The 24,053-nt window shown below is 36.7% G+C and overlaps 1 protein-coding gene across 1 annotated transcript; it reads left to right on the top strand.

Annotated features, from left to right (window-relative positions):
• The first annotated feature begins 8,568 nt into the window (after nucleotides 1-8,568).
• On the top strand, nucleotides 8,569-12,242 carry LOC122274562. The gene is made up of 3 exons (XM_043083587.1): nucleotides 8,569-11,141; nucleotides 11,227-11,314; nucleotides 11,418-12,242. The coding sequence occupies exons 1-3, from the start codon at nucleotides 8,569-8,571 to the stop codon at nucleotides 12,240-12,242; spliced, it is 3,486 nt and encodes a 1,161-aa protein (XP_042939521.1).
• The last annotated feature ends 11,811 nt before the right edge of the window (nucleotides 12,243-24,053 follow it).

The raw sequence follows: 24,053 nt of genomic DNA, 5'->3' as shown, positions 1-24,053 counted from the left end.
GTGTATAGAGGACATGAGAGAAGTGCACAAGCTTACCTTCAGTGGGTACAACTAATGGTGGCGTTGGTGATGGCGTCAAGGCTTGCCAGCAATAAGTACCTGAAATTGAGCTGATAGACTTGCAGCAAGTAACGGTACAGGGGGTGGTGGAGGTATTTTGTGAGAGAAGAAATCTGTGAGGTGCACAGTGACATACAGTGACAAAAAGAACTAGGAGGGTGAAAGAGAGGTGGATAACAAAATAAAAAAAAAAAAAACTCTCACCGTCGTTTGATGATGCTCTGGTGACCCTAACCTAAAGAGATCCAAAACTTGTTGCGACACCCACCAACCATGACAAAGCCAATTGGGTAAAACACAAAGAATAAGAGAAATTGTGTGCGTATGTGTGTGTGTGTGTGTGTGTGTGAGAGAGAGAGAGAGAGAGAGAGAGAGAGAGAGAGAGAGAGAGAGAGAGAGAGAGAGAGAGAGAGAATGAGGAATACTTGTAGAAAGTGATGGCACCATGCGAGAGGGAGCACAAGAGAGAGAAGATGAGAGGGAAAGTTTGATGCAAGAAACAAAAACATGATGTGAGAGAGAATGGTAATTGCTGGAACGTGGGGTAGAAGACGAGATTTGGGAAAGAGGATTGGGGAAGGGAGAATAACGGGAAGAGGAAAATTCAGGGGGAAAGAAGAAGAAACATAGAGGTACCTAAAACAATGCCATGTAAGGTCCTCCTTGCCTAAGTTTTACATGGGTATGGGCCCATGTCTGGGCTTAGGTTTGGGCCCGGATATTACATAAGTTCTCGTATCTGACCTACCCAAGACCACAATTGAATAGGTTGGAAGCTTGCCTACATACACCAAGTGGGCAAGCATACGGTAAAAGGAGGAAAAGAAATGCAAGGTGGGGATCTACATTTGCCTGCTCGCATTTTTATTATATATATATACACTAAATGATGTCGTTTAGGTTAAATACCCTAAATAATGCCTTTTTGCACTGCATTAGGCTTCTCTTACCCCCTCCCCCCGTGATTTTCCTCCCCTCGCTCTACTTTATCTCTATGTTGAATCTCTCCACATCTTTCGTTTCATTCCGCCCTTGTTGTTGTTGTTGGCCGCTTTCTCAAATATTGTCTTTCACTCTCAACTATAAGTATTTCGAACCTTTTTTATATTAGAAATGGGAAATTTGGACTAAAACTTCTTGAAATCAATGGAGGTTAGGATTGTTTTGAATGGAGGATGAGATTAGTTAATGTTGTCCAACACTAACTGGATTTGTGTGATTGGAAGTCTTTGTTCTGTGTATGTTAGTTAGGGTTTCGAAAATCTAATTTGGGATTTCAAATTGAAACCCTAATTGGATTTGGGTTTTAATTTGATTTCAATTTTTGTAAAGATATATTCAAAAAAATAGACCCAATCTCAATCTACTTCTGCCACATATTGTTAGATACACTAATGATTTGTTTATACAAAGACGTTATTCTTTTTTCCTAATTGAAGTTCTTTTTCTTAATTTTGAGATCATATTCTCACACTACAAGAAATAAGGGATTTTACCACGAATTTATTATCCCATGACAACCGCTGGTGGGCAATATGAAGCTTATGGCACAAAAAGTCACCGTCAGTTAAAATTTTCCTAAATGTCACCAGATTGTGTGCGGCGAGCCACAAGCCGTGGGTAAATGTGGCCTTCAACGACGACATATATGTCGTGTTAAAAGCTTTGGCAATTGGCAATTAAGTCTTTTGCCTCTTCCAGACGTACCAATATTGGAAATCACCCATTTACGCCCCGACCCCCAACCTGCAAAATCCCCCACGTCCTTCGAATACTCTCATCCCCCACTTCCTTCGAATACTCTCATCTGGTGGAATCAACGTCGGTGGGTTGCTTGCGTCGGCCTCCTTCAACGTACGTCCAGTCGCTGCCGACAGTTGCCGCCCTGTTCCTCTCTTCTGCCGCCAGTTGACGCCACGCACGAAGGGGCGTGTTCTCTTCTCAAATTTGGCTCGCCGTATCCCTCTCCGCCTGGTAAATCGTTGGACTTTTCTGTGTCTGTCTATCTCTGGTTCATGAGTCCGGTTTATTCTTCACAGTTTTGGAGCTGTATTATGTTTAGCCATAACTATACATAAGTAGGTTTGGGGTTTAATGCCAAATCCAATTTTTAATTTCCTTTCTTTAGGCGAATTCAAGAACGTTCTTTTGGGATGTTGGATAGAATCTAATAGAAATTCTGCTTAGGTAATATGATTTCCTTAAGTTGTGTTTGATGGATACTACCGTATTAATTAAATGATAACCAGACAAGGTTGAACCTATTTGAAGTTGTATGCTTCTTTGGAAAAGAGATGGATTTGATAAAAATCCATCTCATTTCATCGATCCCAGCTATTATTTAGAGAGAAATGAACACCCTTTTGAAGATTTTGTAAGAGATTGTCCCTATTATTTTGTTATGTCCTGTCATTTCCATCAAGAGATCAATGAAGCATCACATCATATTGCACAATGAATGGATATTTTCCAATAATAATTTGGTTGGAAGAGAGGGATGTTGGAAAACTTCTTGATCATCATCACTTCAAATTAATGAAAATTTAAGTGATCTGAACTAAAGATAGATTAATTAAAGTAAAGAACCGAACAAAGAAAATGCTACTCTGTATGAATCTGAGGCTTTTAGATCGAGCACTTTTATATTATTATATCATCGTCTCAAGTGGTTATGTGCTGGTAATTAGTCTCACTCTGGAGACATGCTCAAGTGCAAGAGCAGACTCTATAACTAAGTTCTTATAGAGTTTGGGTGAGTCCTGTAAATAAAAAAAGAGTCCAAATATAATTAAAATACAGCCCAAGTGACTAGTCTGATTAAAGGAGGAAGAACATATTTCATCTTGTGTTAAATCAATATATAAGATATATTGACTTTGTTAAAATGATTTACATTGAATCCTATATTAGAAGCTACACAGTAGAGTTTATCAAATACCATTTCATCTTCCCAAAACAAGTGTAGAAAGTGAATTCCCGCCAAATAAGTTGGATTTTCTTTCAAAAATTGTAATAGTAAGTGTTGAGACAACTTTCAGTGGTGCCTGCAGTGCCCTCCACGTTCATGATTGCTGCATGCGAAATGGAGAAACAACTTCAACTGATCCCAGTGGAGAATATATATCTTTGATGGTTAAGTTAGTGAACAAACCATCAGTCTATGAATATTGCTAGGTTTGGGATTACGAAAGAAAATATAACTTATATCTTTAGGAATTATGGCTTATAACTTAAGTGTATAAGTTTTCTGGTATTAAAAAATTATTTATTGTTTGGTAACCCTATGTTTAAAATACTTTTAAACAAGTTAAATACATTTGTTTGGAAACAAATTGTGTAGAATGATTTATGAGGTAGAAATTATGATTATTTGAATTTTCAAAAATTATGTCCATATCTTTGAAGCATGTACAGTTTATGAACAATGACCTGACTTTCAACCCAATAACCTTGCTTTAGAAACACCATTGTCTTTGTGATATGGATTCTATGCTAGCATAGATGTCCTTTGTGATGGTTGGGATGATGGTTTAGTGTTAGCAACTGCTTATTCAACTGCCATATGTAGAATTTTTTGATGATAAGCAGAAATTTATAAAGACTTAAACTGCTCCAAGAACAGCCTCTAATTTTTCTGCTTCTGGCAGTTGATATTAGCAGAAAATTAAAGACCGGATGCATAAATTCAACACATTCCCTTCTTGTTCTACTAGGATTACGATAGAGGGGTTGAGTGAATGGATCAGGGCTCAATGTGTCAGAATAAATTCGTATAATTATTCAATGGTAAATGGTATAGAAAACTAAATTTATTGCAACTGTTTCGTGAGAATTTTTCCTTATGTTAATGAGGCTAGAGCCTCTTAACAATCATGGAATTCCAAGTATTACATGTTCCGAAACCCCGTTACTATATTCCCTACCAATCTGCTTTCTGTTTCTTCCTGTTCTTCCAAACTGCTTCCAAATCCTGTTATCCGGAGGGATACTTGATTTCCATTGAAGGCCTTCTCAGAAAGAGACTGAATCAGAGAAGGCCATTGACATCCATATAAAAGTCATAAAAATCAATTACATGTAATGCTCTGTGGTTGGTTTCCTCCTGCTCCTCAAAGGCCTCTATAATGGATTGGTTTGCAGTGAAATGAGCAAACTGGTAATACTGGGCTATAACCAGTTGGGTTCATGAGGAGATCAATCCAACCCCAGTTATGAATGGGCTGATAAAACTAAAGAGTTCCCCGAAATAAGCAGGGGAAAAAAAGAACAGAGACATGAAAAAGAAACCAAAATCAGTACCGATAAAATCTCAGGTGAGGTAAAGGATACCATATCAACATGAGCAGAACATCTTTCCAGGTTCCAAGTAAGTGCTACTGAAGCTTATATTTATATCTGCATTCTACAACATTAGGGCCAGTTCTCAAGCTAGTATATGGCATTTAAAACACCCAATAATTGACAGTAGAGATCATTTCCCAACCATACACTGCACTATGCAGTAGAGTCCAGCTGGAAGATACTTCTGTTCAAAGCACTCTGGCTATAGGCGTTTTTATCAAGAAAAAGATAGCAATATAATTTTAACTGGATAACACTTCACTATTTTGACTCTAGTGATAAAAAAGGCATGGTGAAATGCCTTTATTTGTAAAGATTTTTGAGCCTCCTTGAAGCTTCCAATATACGTTCTCTCTGGCCAAATGCACTGACTCTAATGTATTCTTCACCACCAGGACCAAATCCTCTGCCTGGCACTGTCACTATGTGTGTTTTCTCAAGAATCTCGCTGAAAATGTCCCAAGAACTCATTCCCGGAAAATGTACCCACAAATAAGGTGCATTTTTTCCTCCATACACCTTTCGCCCTAGTGATGCAAATGCATCAGCTCTTATGCCTGCATTGCCCATGTAGTAATCAACCACAACAATTAAGGCCTAAAACAAAAATAAAAATAAAAAATAAAAAAAGGAAACTATGTAAGTTTTTATCCCAAAAATCAACTTCTTTGTAGTAATGTTCCTGGTTGGACAACCGACTTCCTAAAGACTTTCATTTTAGTCAAGTGAAGCAGCTTTAATTACCAGAGTTGGTAAAAATGCTAAAACAAATCCCATATGTCAAACAACACCTGACTTCTAGTACTCTTATCATGATCTGAAATCATATAAGTTCAGAACTAGGGAAAATAACTTACCAGCTAGATGTAAAAGTTTAGAGAAACGTTGTCACGCTTGTTTTTTGAAGACAACTACATAAAATGTGTTACATCGACATGTGTGACTGAATATGACAAAATATAGGATGGAGAACAACATTTCTCCAAAGTTTAAACCCAAAACAAAAATGGATTGTCTAGATTCAACATTTCTCCAAAGTTAATCATTATTTTAACACTTCCCTTGTTATAGATTCAACTCTGTTTAATCAGTGAGATTTGACATTTATTACTATTGATTTTTTCCAAAGTCCTTGTCTTGATATTTTATCTGACTGTGTTTTCCAAGCTTCCGGAGTTGAATTTTTAAACCAGTATATGAATAGAAACTGCCCCCTTTTGTCAATGTCTTGAATTGATTTAGACCATATTTTAGTGCTGATGCTATGTATCTACAAGGATATAAACTTAATTCAGGCAACTTGGTTATGAATATCCACGGCCTAGGGCGCAGCCTACCTAGCTAGCTATTTATTATACTTTGTTTTTTTCTTACAAAGAATTTATAGCATCTTCATAATCTCCCCTTTTGCCTGAATTTTTTCTGGTCTTGTTGGTGTTCATTTGGAAACAAACACACATACCAAGACCACATCGGCAGAATTATACATGCATGTTTCCTTCGATGGTTTCGCACTTTGTTTCAATATGGTATTGTCTTTTTCTCAACGCATTTTTTCAACTTTTGGCACGACATTATTATTCCTTCAGATCAATTGCACTGCAATTTACAACTCACATTAAGAATAATATAAGTTGAAGAACCAGTAGCTAGCTTGAGCATTAGATTAATTAAATATTTGATGGTCAAGCTGTTATACATGATATCATGTTGTAACACACACACACACACATATATATATATATATATATACTGTCTGACCTAGTCAATATATATATAAATATATATAGCTAGCTGCATCTGAACTTCTTTAATCACATGAAACATTGAGGCCATGGAAACTCTTTTGTTTGCCTTGTTTACGTAGGACAAGTAGCAAAAAGACATCATGAGCTGAATGTGTTTTAGGAATATATTAAATGGCTGTCCCCATGCAAGCAGTACCACAAATTCAGATATTACTCTATATATCTATATATATATGGAATTAAAGTACTGCTCCTATGTAGATAGATATCTACATAGGAACATCATCAAACCGTGTCTCATTGATCGAATGATCCGTTTGTAGGGCCTTATACATAAATATCGCTTTTGTTCAGAGAGTAGAGAAATTAATTAATATATTGTCTACTACTTCTATATGCATTATACCATGTAGAATATATACATGATGCCGGCCATGATCTTCTTTTTCTTTCTGACTTCTTTCTTAATTAATTTCCTGTTTTTATAATGAATCATTGCGTACATACGTACATACCTTCATTAAGTACGTTGTGTGTAGGAATTACTACAATATATTTGCAAAGATCTTACTACACAGGCAGACAAAAACTATAAAAGAGAGGCATTAATTTGTGGCTTCAGGCTCCAGTCTGCCAGCCACAAATTTGTAAATGTAAACATGGAGTTTGACACTTAACATGTACTATATATACACTACATAAAATAAGGGATTTTACCACGAATAATGTAAAATCCCATGACAAATTCGTGGGATGCATATGGAGCTAGTAGAGACTAAAAGGAGCCAACGCATAAAGTTTTCCCAAATGTAAATAGAAATCCAGAAAGGAATTTTCTGTAGCCAGTCCCCCTTCATTGACATTACAGTTTCTAGATTTTATGGATTGTCCCAATTTTGTAGTTTATATGTCTTTCCATGCATATTGGACTGGTGACTTCAATGGAGCTATTTTGAAGTCATAGAGTACATTGGATTAGGTAAACCCTCTTGATGTACAAGTATGTTCTACAAATCCACACCCCATATAAGCATGAATATAAGGCTACATTATGATACAACCCCAAAATAGTGTCTTCTGGGGGTTATATTGGTTTATGTTATGTCCACTGTCCAATAGGTAATATAAGGTTTTTTAATTTATTACAAGCCAAATAAGGTCGTACATGGGGCTGATTTTCCTCAAATTGAAAACATACATCTAAGTTGAAAGCTCTTTTCCAGCTGACATTAATGTATAGTTTGTGAGGTTTAAATGCAAATATACTGATGACGTAAGCAAGCAGAGCCATATAACTAGTGCGTAATGCATTTGCATTCATAGAACAATTTCATGATACTTAGAACATTTGGCCTTGAAACTGTAAACTTTTCGACATGGAATATTTGAAGCCTATCTACTTCCCAAGCAGTTGCAGTCCTGAAATATATGCATGGGACCCACTTTTCCCATGGTGACATATACAGCAGGGGCTCATGGATATTGAAACAAGGTAGTGCATGCGAGAATAGAGAACAATCATCCCATTGTTTGTCTACCCATAAATTATAGCAACTTTATGGTTTAGTTTGGAACTTGCCATTTACATGCAACAAAAATCAATCTGAATAACTGATATTATAATTAAGAAATCTGCTTCCCATAGCAGATGAAACCTGCTTGCTACAAGAATCTCTCTTGTTGTAATCCTACTATGCTTGCCTTATCTGCTTGTACTATGGATATTTCACTACTTGATAATGCAAGTTTTATTAAACTATTAAAACCACCATCTATATAGGCCATTAGCATCTAAGCTGTATATTGCATTACTTGTCCCTCTTTTCTTATTTTCTAGGTGTTATTCATAGATAAACTCTTATAAAATGTGCCTGTTGTTGTACATATAAACCAGTTATATGTATATATATAAATGTACTTTTTGGAACATGTGCTGTATGGTAATTATAGAAGAGAGGGTAGGAATGTTGTATTCCTTGACAACATTCTTTCTTCTTCATTATAGTAAGGAGCAATTTAGAATATGCACAGTTCACTATATTGGATGTATACTCGGATCTATGAGAGTAGGGCATATCATCCATAAAACTAAATTGGTGGTGTCCAATAGGATTGAGCCCATTTAGCAGGTATCCTGACACCGCCTTTAGTAACAACCGTGTTAGAGTCATCCAATGTTCAACAAAAAGTTTTGGCTACCCCCTTCAATATCATGTACTAACAGTTATAAATCCATACGTATTGCTCTCGATCTTTCTATATTAATGAAACTTTGCAAGGTTGTTCGCATGCTGGTTGGGGCTTTCCTTCAACTAGTTTCATGATAATTAGATATACTTGCTTTCTTTAACCGTCATATTCAAACCAGAAGTGTTCTCATATCCTTGTTAACTCGTACCATTCCTTGTCACACATACAGATGGATAAGGCTTGGATGCATATTGAAGATAGAATGTGTTCTATCGAATATGCTGAAGGCGTCAAACATTTCATAGAGCTGGCAAAGGCCCATTCACCGGGTAGAGACTGCATTAGGTGTCCATGTAGGAGATGTCGAAATCGAACTTTCCATCCCATTTCATTGGTTCAGGATCACTTGTTCATCGTAGGTATTGATACATCTTATTCTGCATGGATTTTCCACGGCGAGGAGGATACAGAAAATGACCCCGCATTTTCTGATGAAGAAGTTCCTGATGATGGTAACTGCAATGACTACATTGATGATGTAGATGAGATGTTAGATGACATCCGTGTGGGATCCTTTATGGATAATTCTGGTAGAACAGAATTTTATGTAGATGACGGGCCGTCACGACACACCGCTGAGGCTCCGATACTGGGTAATTTCGACGAGTTACTGGAAAATGCACGAAAGCCATTTTATCCAAACTGCACCAACTTTTCGAAACTATCATTCATAGTCAAGTTGCTTCACATAAAGACAGTTGGGGGTTGGACTGTGAAGTCTTTTGACATGGTTATTAAGCTGTTGCAAGCAGCATTTCCTCAAGCACTGTTCCCCGCCTCATACCACGATGCTCGCCGCTTACAGCAGGGTTTGGGATTTAGTTACACAAAGATCCATGTATGCCCAAATGATTGTGCATTGTTTTGGAAGGATCATGCTAATAAAGACGAGTGCCCTAAATGTAATGCATCTAGGTGGGCCTTAAGTACAACTAACCAACAGAGGATACCCCAAAAAGTCCTCCGATATTTCCCTTTGAAGCCGCGGTTGCAAAGGCTGTTTATGTCTAAAAAGACTGCCCAATCCATGAGATGGCATGTAGAAGAGCGTGTTGACGACCCCAACTTCATGAGACATCCAGCTGATTCTACTGTATGGAAAGATTTTGATAACAAACATCCTTGGTTTGCTCAAGATCCTCGTAATGTTAGACTTGGTCTAGCAAGTGATGGGTTCAACCCATTTAATAATATGAGCAAACCGTACAGCATTTGGCCAGTGCTACTTGTGCCGTACAACTTGCCACCTTGGTTATGCATGAAAGATCCATACGTGATGATGTCATTATTGATCCCTGGACCAAAGGCACCGGGAAATGATATTGATGTGTTCTTGCGTCCCCTAATAGATGAGTTGACAGAATTATGGGTAGAGGGAATTCATACATATGATGCATACAAACGAGAATCTTTTCAATTGAGGGCTGCGTTACTCTGGACCGTCAACGACTTTCCTGCATATGCAAATCTGTCTGGTTGGAGCACGAAGGGTAAGTTGGCATGCCCTACATGTAACTTAGAAACAGATTCTTTGTGGCTTGTGAATGGCCGGAAACATTGTTATATAGGCCATCGTCGGTGGTTGGTGCTAAATCATGCTTGGAGAAGGAAAAAGGCAGCTTTTAATGGTAAGGACGAACGCCGTCTCAAACCGAAAATTCTGGAGGGTCAAGTTTTAATGGAGCAATTACATGAGGTCTCAAATGTGCATTTTGGTAAATTATTAAAGAAGAGGAAACGTACACCAAATGAATTGAACTGGACAAAAAAAAGTATCTTCTTTGACCTACCGTACTGGTTAGACTTGGGATTGAGACATAACTTGGATGTCATGCATATTGAGAAAAATATTTGTGATAACGTTTTGGGAACCTTGATGAATATTGAAGGCAAAAGCAAGGACACCGCTACTGCGCGTAGGGATTTGGAAGATCTTGGACTGAGGAAAGAATTACATTTACAGCATCATGGTAATCAAACTTCTATGAGTCTTGGTTGTTATATGTTAAACGTAAATGAGAGGAGGAGTTTTTGTGCACGCTTGTCAGAAGTTAAATTTCCTGACGGCTTTGCCTCGAATATTGCCCGGTGTGTCAACGTTTCTGAAGGAAAAATCATGGGTATGAAGAGTCATGATTGTCATATCTTGATGCAATATTTGTTGCCGGTTGTTATTGGTGGGTACCTACGACCCGATGTGCGTCGATGTTTAATGGAGTTGTGTTCGTTTTTCAAGGAATTATGTGGTCGAACACTTGACATAACAGTGTTGAAACGGCTTCAAGCTAATATTCCCATCATTCTTTGCAAACTGGAAATGATATTCCCGCCTGCATTTTTCGATATCATGGTGCACCTTGCTATTCATCTGCCAGATGAGGCTTTGCTAGCAGGACCTGTCCAATACAGGTGGATGTACCCTTTCGAGAGGTATATGGGTAAGTTCAAACGGTATGTCCGCAACAGAGCCCATCCAGAAGGCTCAATTGCAGAGGCATATTTGCATGTGGAGTGCCTGACATTTTGCTCTATGTACTTGAATGATATCGAGACTAGACATAATCGAGAGGAACGGAACATTGACACAGTTGGGCAGAGCTCCCTAGAGCCAAGTTTATCGGTTTTCTCCCAAAAGGTTCGCCCTCTAGGGGCAGCCCAAATTTCAAAATTATATGAAGCTCTGTTGGCCAAGGCCACGTGGTATGTCCTTAATAATTGCCCGGAGATTGAGGACTATTTAGAGTAAGTACACCCTTGTAAAGCATGTTCAACATTCTACTTCGTGTACGTCATGTTGAATACGTTATTAAAGCATGAATCTTTGTAGGGACCACCGTAACAATATGCAAGAAGAGGACCCAAGTAACTTCGAGCATAGGCACCAAATGCAATTCCCAATGTGGTTCAGAACACGTGTATGTTATTCTCTTTTTTCATTTACCAATCATTTTAGTTTATAAAAGTGATAACGTAACTTTCTATATTACTGTAATGACATGTCAAATACTTTAATGTTAGATTGCCGATTTGCATGCAATGACTCCCCCCGCGGTGACCGATGACATATTTGCTTTAACATGTGGGCCAGATCCATTGGTGGCGAGATATGCCGGTTGTATAATGAATGGAATTCGATTTCACACAAAGGAGCTTGAAGGGCGTCGCCGCACCCAAAACAGTGGGGTTGTTGTTCATGGCGACCATGAAGGAGTGCCTGTTGACTTCTACGGCGTGTTGCAAGACATCATAGAATTACGCTATATGGGGTGGCGTAAGTGTTTCTTGTTTAAATGTGATTGGTGGGACATTGGTGATAGAAGAAGGGGGATACATGTTGGGGAGCACTTCACGAGTGTTAATACTTCTAGGCAATGGTATAAAGATGAGCCGTTCGCCCTCGCTTGCCAAACGTTGCAAGTATTCTACATCAAGGACCCGAATTGGGGGGGAAGTTGGCATGCGGTACACAAGATAACCAATAGGAATGTTTATAATATTCGCCACAAGACCTCGGACGTGCATGATGATGCTGATGATGACGATGATGGGTCGGAGACTCTTGAAACTGAAGATGAGAGTGATACTGATGTTATTCATTATGTCTCAGTTAATGAAACTAGCCCGGAGACGCTCAATCCACTGACCCGAGGAGATTCAGACAACTTGCCGGTTGATTCGTCAACCATGTCACCTGAACAATTGTGTAGAGAAACTGACGATGAGGATTGTGTTGATGATGAAGACCTTAACCGGCAATTTGATATGGAGAACATGCCTGCTGTGGATAGCGATGGTATTGATCTAAAACCTCAATTCTTGGGAGCCTGGACTATTTTAGATTGATGGTTTATCATCTCCTTTTATTTAATGCTTGTAGTCTCTAATTAATGGAGGCATATGTTAATCAATTCTACATAGCTATTGAAATGGCCGGGTAATGCTTCCATTGTTGTTTTCATGAATACATGCAAATTAGGAGAAAAAGATGTTTGACACACAAGCCACTTTTCGTACCATGATATTGATAGTACTATCATGGGCGTACAAAATCTTTTTCTTGTATCTTGATACATGTTGGTGCTTGACATCTGTTTTTATTTCCTCCGTTTGCAGACAGCGCCTGACTGTTCTTTCTTCCAAGGACAGTTGAGCACAAACTATACGCCCGTGTGAAGCATAAGACAGATGAAGAAGTGGTCCAGCGTGGTTGCTCTCTCTACTTTGACTTGGAATGAGGAAACTTTGGTAATCAGAGGATTAGTTATCCCATTTCGTATTTGCTGAATGTTGCTTGTTATACTAGACATGATTTTGGAATATAACATGCCTATGATCTTCCATGCTATGCTTGTGCAAATTTTCTCCCAATTGCCTATTTTCATAGATTTGCCTATTAGTCTTATTGTAATACTTGTTAACCATGACCATACATTCACTTTCAAGAAAGAGGAGTCCAAAACAGATAATTAGGTTTAAACCCCTCAGTAACTAGAAAAGTTCATGTTTATACAGATGCACTGCCTCTTATATCCATCTACATTAAGATATAAGCAGACCACTGGTGGAAATGGTCTGACATCATATTCTGGTGCTTTGAATATTCACTAGTCGGGAAATTATCAGAAGGTCTAGAACATATTCACGAGTGTAGGGGTTGGAAAACCAACTAGTTTCCGCTGGAAAAATTACTCCTGGTTGAAAGGTCACACTGAATACCTGAGCCCTTTACAGATTTAGTGTTGGTTATGAAATACAGATGGAAGCATAATAAGATTCAGATCTGCGTTATTTTTATTTTATTAATCTGGTACAAGCATCAAATCTGGATATCAGTTTACTGACCAAATTCACTCCCTTATAAAATGACCGGATCAATTCTATACAGTTGGACTGATGAATCCAACTGTATAGAATAATATGTTGCTGACAAAAACATGTATAATAATCTGGAATATGTTGTCCCCTCTAACTCAATGACATCGAGTAGTTCAAATAAATCTTACACGGAAGCCTAATGACATCGTGGTTTGTGGTGGAGCACAGTTGGTTGATTTTACATAAAAAGCCTCTGGAAAATGTTGGAATGGATGCTGCTTTCAATTAAAATTACTCACTGTCTCCACCATTTTCAGACCTGAACAATGTCAAATCAGTTACCAACAGATATCATTGAAATAATGGATGTAGCATGTATTGGAAACCTGTTATATACAGGGCATTGGATTAGCTAAAGCAGGCATTGCCTCAGTAGTCAAGAAATAATTAGAAGAACTAGTAGAGACTGCATGCAGCATAAAAGATGACCTCAATGCGACGTACGTGGGAAAGATGCAGCCAATGGTGGAAGTCTTTGACCACCATTGTCATAGCATTCACCATAGTACATGGCAGAGTAGAAAATGGATTAGAAAAATTTAAATGGTGTGAGCAAACGTATGGCAAGTTGAGTGTGTAACATTTGGACTCGAATATAAGTTTGAGCGTACAAAAAGTTCAATTAGATTAGTTTTGTCCAATTAAACTGATCGAAAAGGGCATGAAAGGGGGATAAGGTTAATAATTCAAACATTAATATACTGCTACCACAGTTTTGTACAATAAACTGAGCTAAAAGGGCATGAAAGGGGGATAAGGTAACTGTTGCTACTATGACATACTGCTATGATAGTAGCAGAATGGAAATGGCATTAAATAGACCTAATATGTGGAATTTATTAATGTTAGTTTTGTACAAACCTACTGAGATTAAAAGGGTATGAAAGGAGGATAAGGTAAACACCGACAAAAACTGAAGATATACTTGGTAATTATGATATTATCAGTATGGTAAAGGCATGAAATGGAAGTGTTATAAAAAAGGCTCACACCAATACAAAGCCAGTTCAACTTTGGACCGAATTGCAAGGTTGTTAAGACTGTTATTTTACATGTTATCTGCCATATAATGGACATGTATTCACCATGATTGGGCTATCTTGGATGTAAATAGACCCCAAGAATATAAGTTTACAGCGCGGTAAACGGTCGATGTATCGGACATATTGGAAAAAAGGCATAAATCTGGAAAGTTAAATGTGTTATACGTTACAAAGGCATAAATCAAGCTAAAAGGGAATTGGAATAGCATCTAAAAAAATTAGGCATAAACCAATATTTCGAAGAGGGTTTTACTTCCATAAGTGGCTGACTTACGTAATGTGAACTACGCTTATCTAAATTACATTGAAACAATTCAAATGCAGTGGTAGTGATGATGGAACACGGCACCGGAATGGCTAAACAAGCATGGTGCATGGGTATACGTGTATGTGTTATAGTAGAATAGGTTGATAATGAGACATAGCAAGCATTTTACCAAAGTGGGGTTAATCGAAACAGGACCTTGGTAGATTTGTTATATGCCAAGGGACAAGTCCAAAAAATTACTTTTAAACATTTTACAAAAGGTGGTGTCCAAAACACACACTAAGTGCACCTTGTATGCCAATGGGTCCCACGGAAGTAAATTTTGAGGCTTTTAGACAAGTGGTGTCCAAACAGACAAGTGTTGACTTGAGTTTGACACGTCTCATCAGAGGTGTTAAGTAATGTAAACTGGGCAGAAAAAGTGGTGTCTCAAATACTTGTTTTATATAAATGATTATGCCAACTGGGGCCCAGCAATATTTAATAGATTTGGCCTTGTGTCCAAATTGTATGGACACAACAACAACATCCTGACAAGATACTCACCGTGATAATATACATGAGTCCGGTTATCATGGCCAGCCAAAATTGTTGTTTAGTTGTATAAAGCATGTTGCTTGCAGCCTTAAATAAAAGGGGATAGATATCATTGGCGGCTGATTCAGTATTAAAACTCACATGTATACTAACCCAGTACGTTTTAATATACACCACATACAAAGCTGGGCAGCCCCTGTCCCAATGCCGAGGTGCTTGAGATAACACTTAACCACGTACACATATATAATTAGACACATGGCTAAGCTGTAAGTCCATACGCGGGAAACTAAAATTTTTATGGTGCTGGCGGTTCTTTTAACTTTGGAAAACATGTGAGCTCGCGCCAGTCTCTGATGTCGAAGTGACAGAAGTTGGCTTTTCATCATAGATTAGTGGCCGGGTACCTAAGGGCAGAAAAGTTTAGAGTTTGCTCTGGGTTCCAGTGGGGCTTTTCTCATATAGCTGAGGAGAAAAGGTGTACACACTGAATATATGTTGATAAGTACTCACTGAAGCCTGGGATCCGAAAGAAAACCTTGAAGACTGCACACAGCTCTTCCTCTTCGCAACCAAACAGACCAACATATTGAAGATAGAAAAGGTAAACCCTATTTTCACCCCACAATCACATCCTTAGTTTCCACTAAGCAAATGTCTTTTTTGCTCCATTGGTTTTTCTGTGGGACATATAATGTTCATGTCAAAAATGCCTCTTTTTAAAGAAGATTAAAGCTTTCAGGTTGCTATGAAAGTTGATATAGTACAATAGCTAGCTTTTCATATATTGTAGGAAATCTGACTTTTTGCCTGTTTGGATAATTAACATATGGGTTTGCATATTACCCATACTTAGAAGAACAGAGTACAAACAAGTTTGGTGGGGTTGTAGTCAGATTCAGACCAAGTGGTTAATGTTAGTTGGGTTTTTTTCAGGCATTGTTGCTGTTGCAAATAAGTAGCTAATGGGTACTAGATTATAACTAGTAAAAATTAGAGAGAATAGATGCCTTACATTGTGTTTGGGAAATGAAAGGGGGGAAATATTTTTCCCCCTGTTGCAAGTTTCAGTGAAAAGTTGACCAGCTTTTCACATTTAAAAAAAAGAGGGGTCAACTACAAATGATTTGAGTTTTGTAACCTGAGGACACGATGGCAGATTTTCAGGCACTTTCAAACATCCTTATTTACTTCAACAATGTAATGGAGGAAATCATAATCCGAATAAATAAAGAGAAGAAAAAGAAACAACAATATTTAGGTGCAGGGGATAAATATTGTTACTTTATACATGATTATCAAATATATATTCAGTCACATATTATAGTTATGGGAATAAACATTGTAGGTAGTAATGGTGATATCTGGAAAAAGAGGCCGGAGGGGAAGAATTAGACCTCGACGTCCGCTAATAGTAGCGAGCCCTAGTGATGAAGCTCCAGTTCAGGTGCCTCCAACAAGGAGCCTAAGGGATTATGTCAATCCCATATTTAATGCATCAACTGGAGCAGTACCAGCAGTTTCTGAAGAAGTTCCAGATTTGGTGCTTCACCCGAGTAGCCTAAGAGATGAGGAGGATACTTATGTTGATGCCTCACAGGAAGCACCACCAGCAGTGGGCATAGAAGAGTCTCAACCTGCAGTTGAACAGCAGGAAAGTATTGAGGGGGCCAACAGCACAGGTTTGTCAGTATAGTATGCTTGGTTTGCATTCATAACATGTAAATAAGCTGGTTCTACTTGTTGTAATTAGTAGTGAACCAGCTATCCTATTTAACTAGTTTATTTATGTTATTCACAGTTACAGTGCCACCCATTAAAAAAAGAGGCAGAGGGCCTGCTAAGGGTACTATGTTTGAGAGGTTACGAAAGATGGGGAAGATCCCATTAAATATAAAGGATGGGCATAGAGGCCCATCATGCGAAAATGCCACAATATTCACTAGTCGGGTGAGCTGGATTATAAGAGTACATGCTGATATGAGACATGCAAGTTGGAGTGTGATAGATGAGAAGGAGAAGCACGAGCTCATCAATCGTGTTAGAGTAGGGGACTTTCATTTTGTGGTTTATGTTGTTATTTATGAACAACTTGGTTATAGTACATTTCGAATGAGGGTTTGAATGTGATCATTTATTACTATTGTCTATGCAGGCCGACTTCGTGTTGGATTGGAGTAGAGACAATCATCGCGAAGCTGTAGTAAACACACTAGCTGATAGGTACAACGCTTACCACTATGAATTACACAAACATTACAAGAAATTTGATTCGCATGAGGAGGCATTAGCTGGTTGGAAGGAATGGGTGGAGCCACACGTATGGGAGTGGCTATGTGAAATGTGGGCCAGCCCCAAATTCAAGGTTTGGGACTCTGGTTTTATAATTAGTTACAATTTGAGTCCATACAATTGGGTCCAGTTTTTTTCATCCATCACCAAATAAATATGTATTTATTTGTAAATACACTTTCAGGAGATCTCATACATAACGCTAAGTGCATGACAATAACAAATGGTTGTCATATTTCAGGAGCAATCTCGTAGGAACAGTAACAACAGGAAAAAACAGAAGATTAAACATACAAGTGGGAGGAAATCATTTGTTAGGCTTATGGAAGAGAGGGTAAGCTAGATGTTTCTTTGTAGAAGTGAGTCCTATGTGTTATGGATTCATTATTGTTTGTGAGGCTTAACTAACTAGATCATGTTTATTTGAAGGGTGAGGAGGCTTGTAATATGATAGAGTTTTACAAAGAAACACACTGGTCCAATAAGAAGGGTAAATGGATCAATGCAGCTAGTGAACACAATTATGTGAGTTAACTTAATTTCCCTCTGATTTCTAATTATTTAATGGGCTTATGCATGGCAGATTTATAAATAGCATTTACGGTGTTATTGTATTTTCTTTCAGAATCTGATGCTTGAGAGGTTGGGTGAGAAAGAAACTGAAGAGGATGTTGAACTCAACAATGGTGATGTTTTCAAAGAGGTGTTGGGGTTCAAATCTGGCTACGCACTAGGTCTGGGCCACTCTGTCATACCTGAGCCCTCCCCATTTCTGAAAAAGAACAAGGCATTCAAACGTATAGCTGAGGAGAATGAAAGGAACAAGGAATCTGCTGACTTATATAAGAGTAAACTAGAAGCACTGCTGGGTGATATGGCTGAGCTGCGAAAACAGTTTTCTGAGCATGACAAACAAATCACCGCCATATCCTCACATTTGGGGTCAAGTAGGGAGTCTCAACAAGAGACTCAAGGAGATTTATAAAATTCCTAATATATTGTAAATGTTTTTTGAAGAAGGTCATGGGGATATAACTAGTTTTTGTTCCCCCTATCGCTTTTTGAAACAATTATAATGTATTTATTTTGATCAACTGTGGGGAAAGGTTGGGGGTCATGTTTTGTAAAAAAAGGGATGAGAGGTGTTCCATGTAAGTGGACACAGGTTTTTGTTTTGGTGAGGCCATAAACTACTTTAATATGGGAATGGGTACTAGATGTGTAGATGTGTAATGCATCAGGTGATGGTTTGCTGCTGAATGAGTGAGTATATATTTCAAAAACACTATGAAGTAGTGTTTGGAAGTTCCTGGATATTTGTAAAATGATTGGGTACAGTTAAATGCTAATCATTTTGATTTTTAATTTTCAGGGAAACACAAGTAGTGCATCAATGGATCTGCATATAAGGGTCCAGCAGGTCTATTTTTTTTGGGTGATGGAAGGCATTATTGGAAAGTCATGGAAGTAACATTGTTTGGCAACCACCATGTGAAGTGACCTATATAAGGTAATTGGACAAGTTCCAGATTGGGTGATGGTAGCTTAAACTTTCTGTCAAAATTAATGGTTTATGTAATCTGAATTTTGATATTTTCAATCAATAGATGATGTTATATGCTCCTTAGGGTAGTTAGTGAACAATTTGATTATTAGAAATCATTGCACTTTGTTTTAGGAAAATGCATCTGCTTAGAAAATGACTAGTGGGATAATACACATAATTAGGTGGAGTATGAATTGTGGGGGAACCACAGTAATTATCTGTATTTAGAGAATAAGCCACCTTCATATGATAAAAGAGATCAAAATTGGTGGTTCATATTGTAACCCACATCAGATTATAACATTTTGAAGTCCAGATTTGGGCTATATATATGTTAAAATTGGAAAGGTTAGAGTGAAAAGGTTTAAAATTCAGCAGAAAATTAAGACTCATGATATTATATCAGAATCTGAATGAGGAATCCACATGCATCCTCAAAAATCCTCTACAATTCACGTGCACTGTAACTCACTGGGTCACTCACTAGAGTTGTATGGCAAGTTAAGCAACTACCACAATAACTGGATGTGTCATCTTTGTCCGATGACTTTGGTAGTGATTGGTTGTGACAAAACATGTGTTGGAGCTGTAATGAATCCTCATTGGACACAGATAATCCCAGCTATATTTAAGTATGATTTTTGGTTGGTGCACATGAGCAAACCGGATTTTGAATGCAGCAGGATACCATAGGTAATTATATAACATTGAATTATGATGCTTGTAGCATTAATATAGCAACTTGATGAATATTGCTAGGTTTTGCATAATGTGCTGGAAAAAGGCAGCTTGAAGTTTTAATTTTTCAACAGCAAATGACCAACAAAAATATTAGGGATTACTAACTCAGCAGGTAACTGTTGATGGAAAAATATACATCTAAGAAGTATAGTTTAACTTTAGTTTGCAGGAATTCACAATTTATGAAAGAAAAACTAAACACCTCAATAGGCTTGTATTAGCACCTTAAATATATCATTTCATTATGATAGGTTAGGACTTGGCATTTACACAATAGAATCCCAATAAATTCTTCTGATGCTATATTGGCCAGTTCTTCCATATGGAAATGACATCTACATAGATATCATGTTGTAACACCAGTTATGAATAGATATGAAGGGTAATTGATAATAGCTTGCCATCACCTTCATTGTAGGGACTGCACCCTCTTGTATTTGGTGTCAATAACTGATAAAACTTTAATTGTTGGATAAAAACCTACTGATGCAGCAGGAATTTTCAGAATGCAATCATGGGATTGCATTCTAACATCCCTGGATGGAATATTATTCATGAGCAGATATATTAATTAGTGCTAAGTAGGATGGTTCCTATGATTTTGTTGGCATTTGTTGAAGTTAGGTTGTTGATTCTCCTAGAATTGTAGGGCTACTACTACTGCTGCTGCAAGTGTTTTATTTAAATTCATAACATCATGTATGAATAAAGGTTTCAGGTCAATATTCATTCAGCCAGTGGATATTTTCTGGTATAGAGAGGCATGTGGGCATCAGGATCAGCTGGTAGTATCAAAGAAAAATGGTGAGATCAACCGTTACAAAAGTCATACCTGCTTTCAATGGAGCTACCAGTGAACTTTACGTTGGAGGGAGGTTATTCTGCTGGAAGTGTATCCCCTATCTACAAGAATTGTGTAGTTGTTGTATGCATTAATAGTTGTTGTTAAAAACGCTGATGACCCTCTTCTCCTTCCCACAGGGTAAACAGAGAATTTTCCATTTCCCTCAAAGACTATGATATTGGAACATTCCTGATCAATGTTGTAAATATATATATGGGGCAATAGTTTTTCATGGATTTGTTGTCTGTATCCCAGCACAGTTATGTTTAATGGGTTATTAGTTGTAAGAAACAGGGGAACGTAATTAAAGTAGAATTATGCTTACATTGTTACCATTAATGTATTGTTGGTAAATGGTGGTGTCTATCTCGATCAACTCATGGAGAATAACTCGTGGGTATCAAGATATAGTACACTTGACATAAAAGGTTCCTTGCCACAGGTTATTTCCATGTAAAATATAGGTATTACATGGCTTTTATTTGTGGGGAAAAATCACCCACTTAAAATTCAACACATTTCCTAAAGGTATTTCTCATGGACAAATTTTTATTCCTAGGGGTGACGTTTTGTGGGGAAAAAAATAAACTCTTTGTTTATTAAGATTTTTCCCACGACAGTTTAATTCATGTAAATTATGTAATTCCCACCGAAACCCATCATGGGTAATCAGCAAATACATGAATGGATCAGGGCTTATTTGCCACAAAACAAGTAGTGGCTAATAAGTATATCCACAAAATTCATTTGTCACTGTTGCTCCTTTCCCCACGAATTTTTAAGGCGGGAATTGCTTCATCACCCACGAGTACAACTTATGGGAAAAATATCATTGCAGAAGGGTAGCGCTGGTGGGAATTACTATATTGCCTATGAGTTGTACACGTGAGAATTATACCTTTTCCCACGGATGGATCTAGTGGCATTATCTGTTTTACCCATGATATTGATAGCAATTTTATTGGCTTTTGCGATGAAGTGTAGAGTTTTTAACCACGGAACATTCCGTGGTTAAAAACATTCAGTCCCCACCGAATAGAGTTATCATGGGAAATTGAAGCATTTGCGGCGAATTATACGCCACGAGACTCCCACGGGCAGAATTTGTGGGAAAAAGTATATCCCCGCCAAAAACTGCCTTTTTGCCACGAAAAGCCCCCCCGGGGAACGTGAGAATTTCTTGTAGTGGATCATTCTCACGTTTTTTTTTTCCCAGGTTTTATTGTACACTTGGAGTAGGAGGGACTAAGTTGGATTTGTTACTTCATTTCCTATGTCTTTTTTGTGACATAGATTTGTAAATCTTAAATTATTCAACCTATTTGTTATATGTTATGATTATTAGTTACCAACTTTATTAAGTTTCTTTAGGGGCTGAAACTAGTTTTAGATTAATTTATACTTAGGTATAAACTTTATATATGTGTGTATATATTATATTATATTTTCAGAATTTATATTTATTTTGTTACACATATAGATGAATTTTTAGTTGTATTATTATTATTATTATAGTTGGTTCTTATTTTGTTCACTTTAATTTATAATTTTTCCTGATTCTTTATCTTTATCTTTTTTTTAACCAAAACAAATTCGTGGATTTTTCAAGTTCCTTTAGTTGTATCACATATCGCTTTGATTGATTGACATGCATATTCATAGCCATGAGATATATTGTGCTACTAAAAATCCAAGGGGTGATAAAATGAAAATATTACAGCTAGCGTGTGAATTTCTAACAACTCATTTAAATTAGAATAATGTTAGAGCACTCTCAATGGATTTTTCATCCTATCCTTTAAAATACATCACTAAATCTCAATTTTTCTATTTTATATACTGATTTTTACAATACATCATACATCAGCTTATCTATTTTTTCTTTATATCATTTTAATATTACACCTTTTAATATTTTATAAGAAAAAAATACAATAAAAGAAATTAATTTTAAAGAAAAAGTACAAGAAAAGATAGAAAACAATTAAAATATGTTTACATTTGTGTACAGTTGCTTCTACATCTAGAGGCAACACTGTACACAAATGTAAAATAGAAAAAAAATAAAGCATCCGTTGGATGCATGTTTTAGACCATTTTTCTTTAAATTTTACATAATAATGAATTTTACAATACCCATTGTGAGTGTTCTTAGGAACAAGCTGGCATAAATGTAAAAGACTTATGTAAGATTTTTTATATTTTTTTGTTATTATTATTTTTTTTAAAGTGACTCATCAAGAAAAATTGAGTTTATATATATATATATATATATATATATTTATATATAGTGAGGTCTATGTACTTTTTTTATAAAATAATTTTGCGAGACTTGTACGTACATTTGACTTTTATATATATATATATATATATATATATATATATATCTTTATTTTTAAATGAAGTCATTAAAACTGAGAATTTTAGAGATCTTTTTAGTTACAGATTAGGTGATATATATATATATATATATAGGTTGTACAAAAAGACTTTTAAAAAGTAAGTATAATAAACTGATATGGTTAGATCATATGATATATTAAGATATAATTTGAATGATGAGATAAGATGAGTTAGATAATTTTAAATGAAAGTTAAAATTGAATAAAATATTATTTTTAATATTATTATTATTTTAAAATTTGAAAAAGTTAAATTTTTTATTATATTTTGTGTGAAAATTTAAAAAAATTGTAATAATAAGATGACATGAAATCGTTTCTGTATCCAAATTGAGCTTATAAATTTACTTTATAATAAAATTAAACCGCTTAATTAATAATTAATTTGATGTACAACAACAAACCGTATTAGTTTATGAACTTTATTTTGTAATATATATTGATCGATATGCGAATCGAAATAATGGAAACTCCGGAATTAATTTTACATCCAATTAACCTTAAAATTAGATAAACTTGTTAAAAAAACCAAAGATGAAAAGAGAAACAAAACTTGTGGCTAGGGTTTGCGCTCTGTATCTTATACGTATCAAGAAAGAAGGAAATGAGGTTAGTAGAAGTCTAGAGAGAGAGAGAGATATGGAAATAATACTAGTGTGACGTGTCTTGAGAGATATGGGTAGAAAATAAGGGCAAGAGGATGATTACCCGAAAGAAAAGGGAGTGTACTACTGCGGCTGTGCACACTAGGGCACTCCCTTATGAGGTAAGCAGCTCAGGATTTTTGGATGAGAGAGAGAGAGAGAGAGAGAGATTTTCTCAGGCAGGCTAATCAGAAAGCTGAAACAAACACCCAGCATTCACTAGCCATCCTTCATGTCTATGAGAGAGAGAGAAACCCCATGTAAATGCATGATAAGGAAAGGCAAATCTCATGATGATAATGTCAAAATCAAACAAATTATGCAATCTGTAAAAGTTGAAACTGAGAGGGACACATAGAGAGAAGTAGAGAAAGAGAGACTGAAGCAGTCAGAATTGTAGGAAAAGGGGAATGAGACTGTTTACAGATAGAATTCAAGGAGATATTGAATATTTCCATTTAC

Source organism: Carya illinoinensis, chromosome 8 (assembly GCF_018687715.1).
Source record: "Carya illinoinensis cultivar Pawnee chromosome 8, C.illinoinensisPawnee_v1, whole genome shotgun sequence".
Classification (NCBI taxonomy): domain Eukaryota; kingdom Viridiplantae; phylum Streptophyta; class Magnoliopsida; order Fagales; family Juglandaceae; genus Carya; species Carya illinoinensis.
This window is presented reverse-complemented; position numbering and strand designations above follow the sequence as displayed.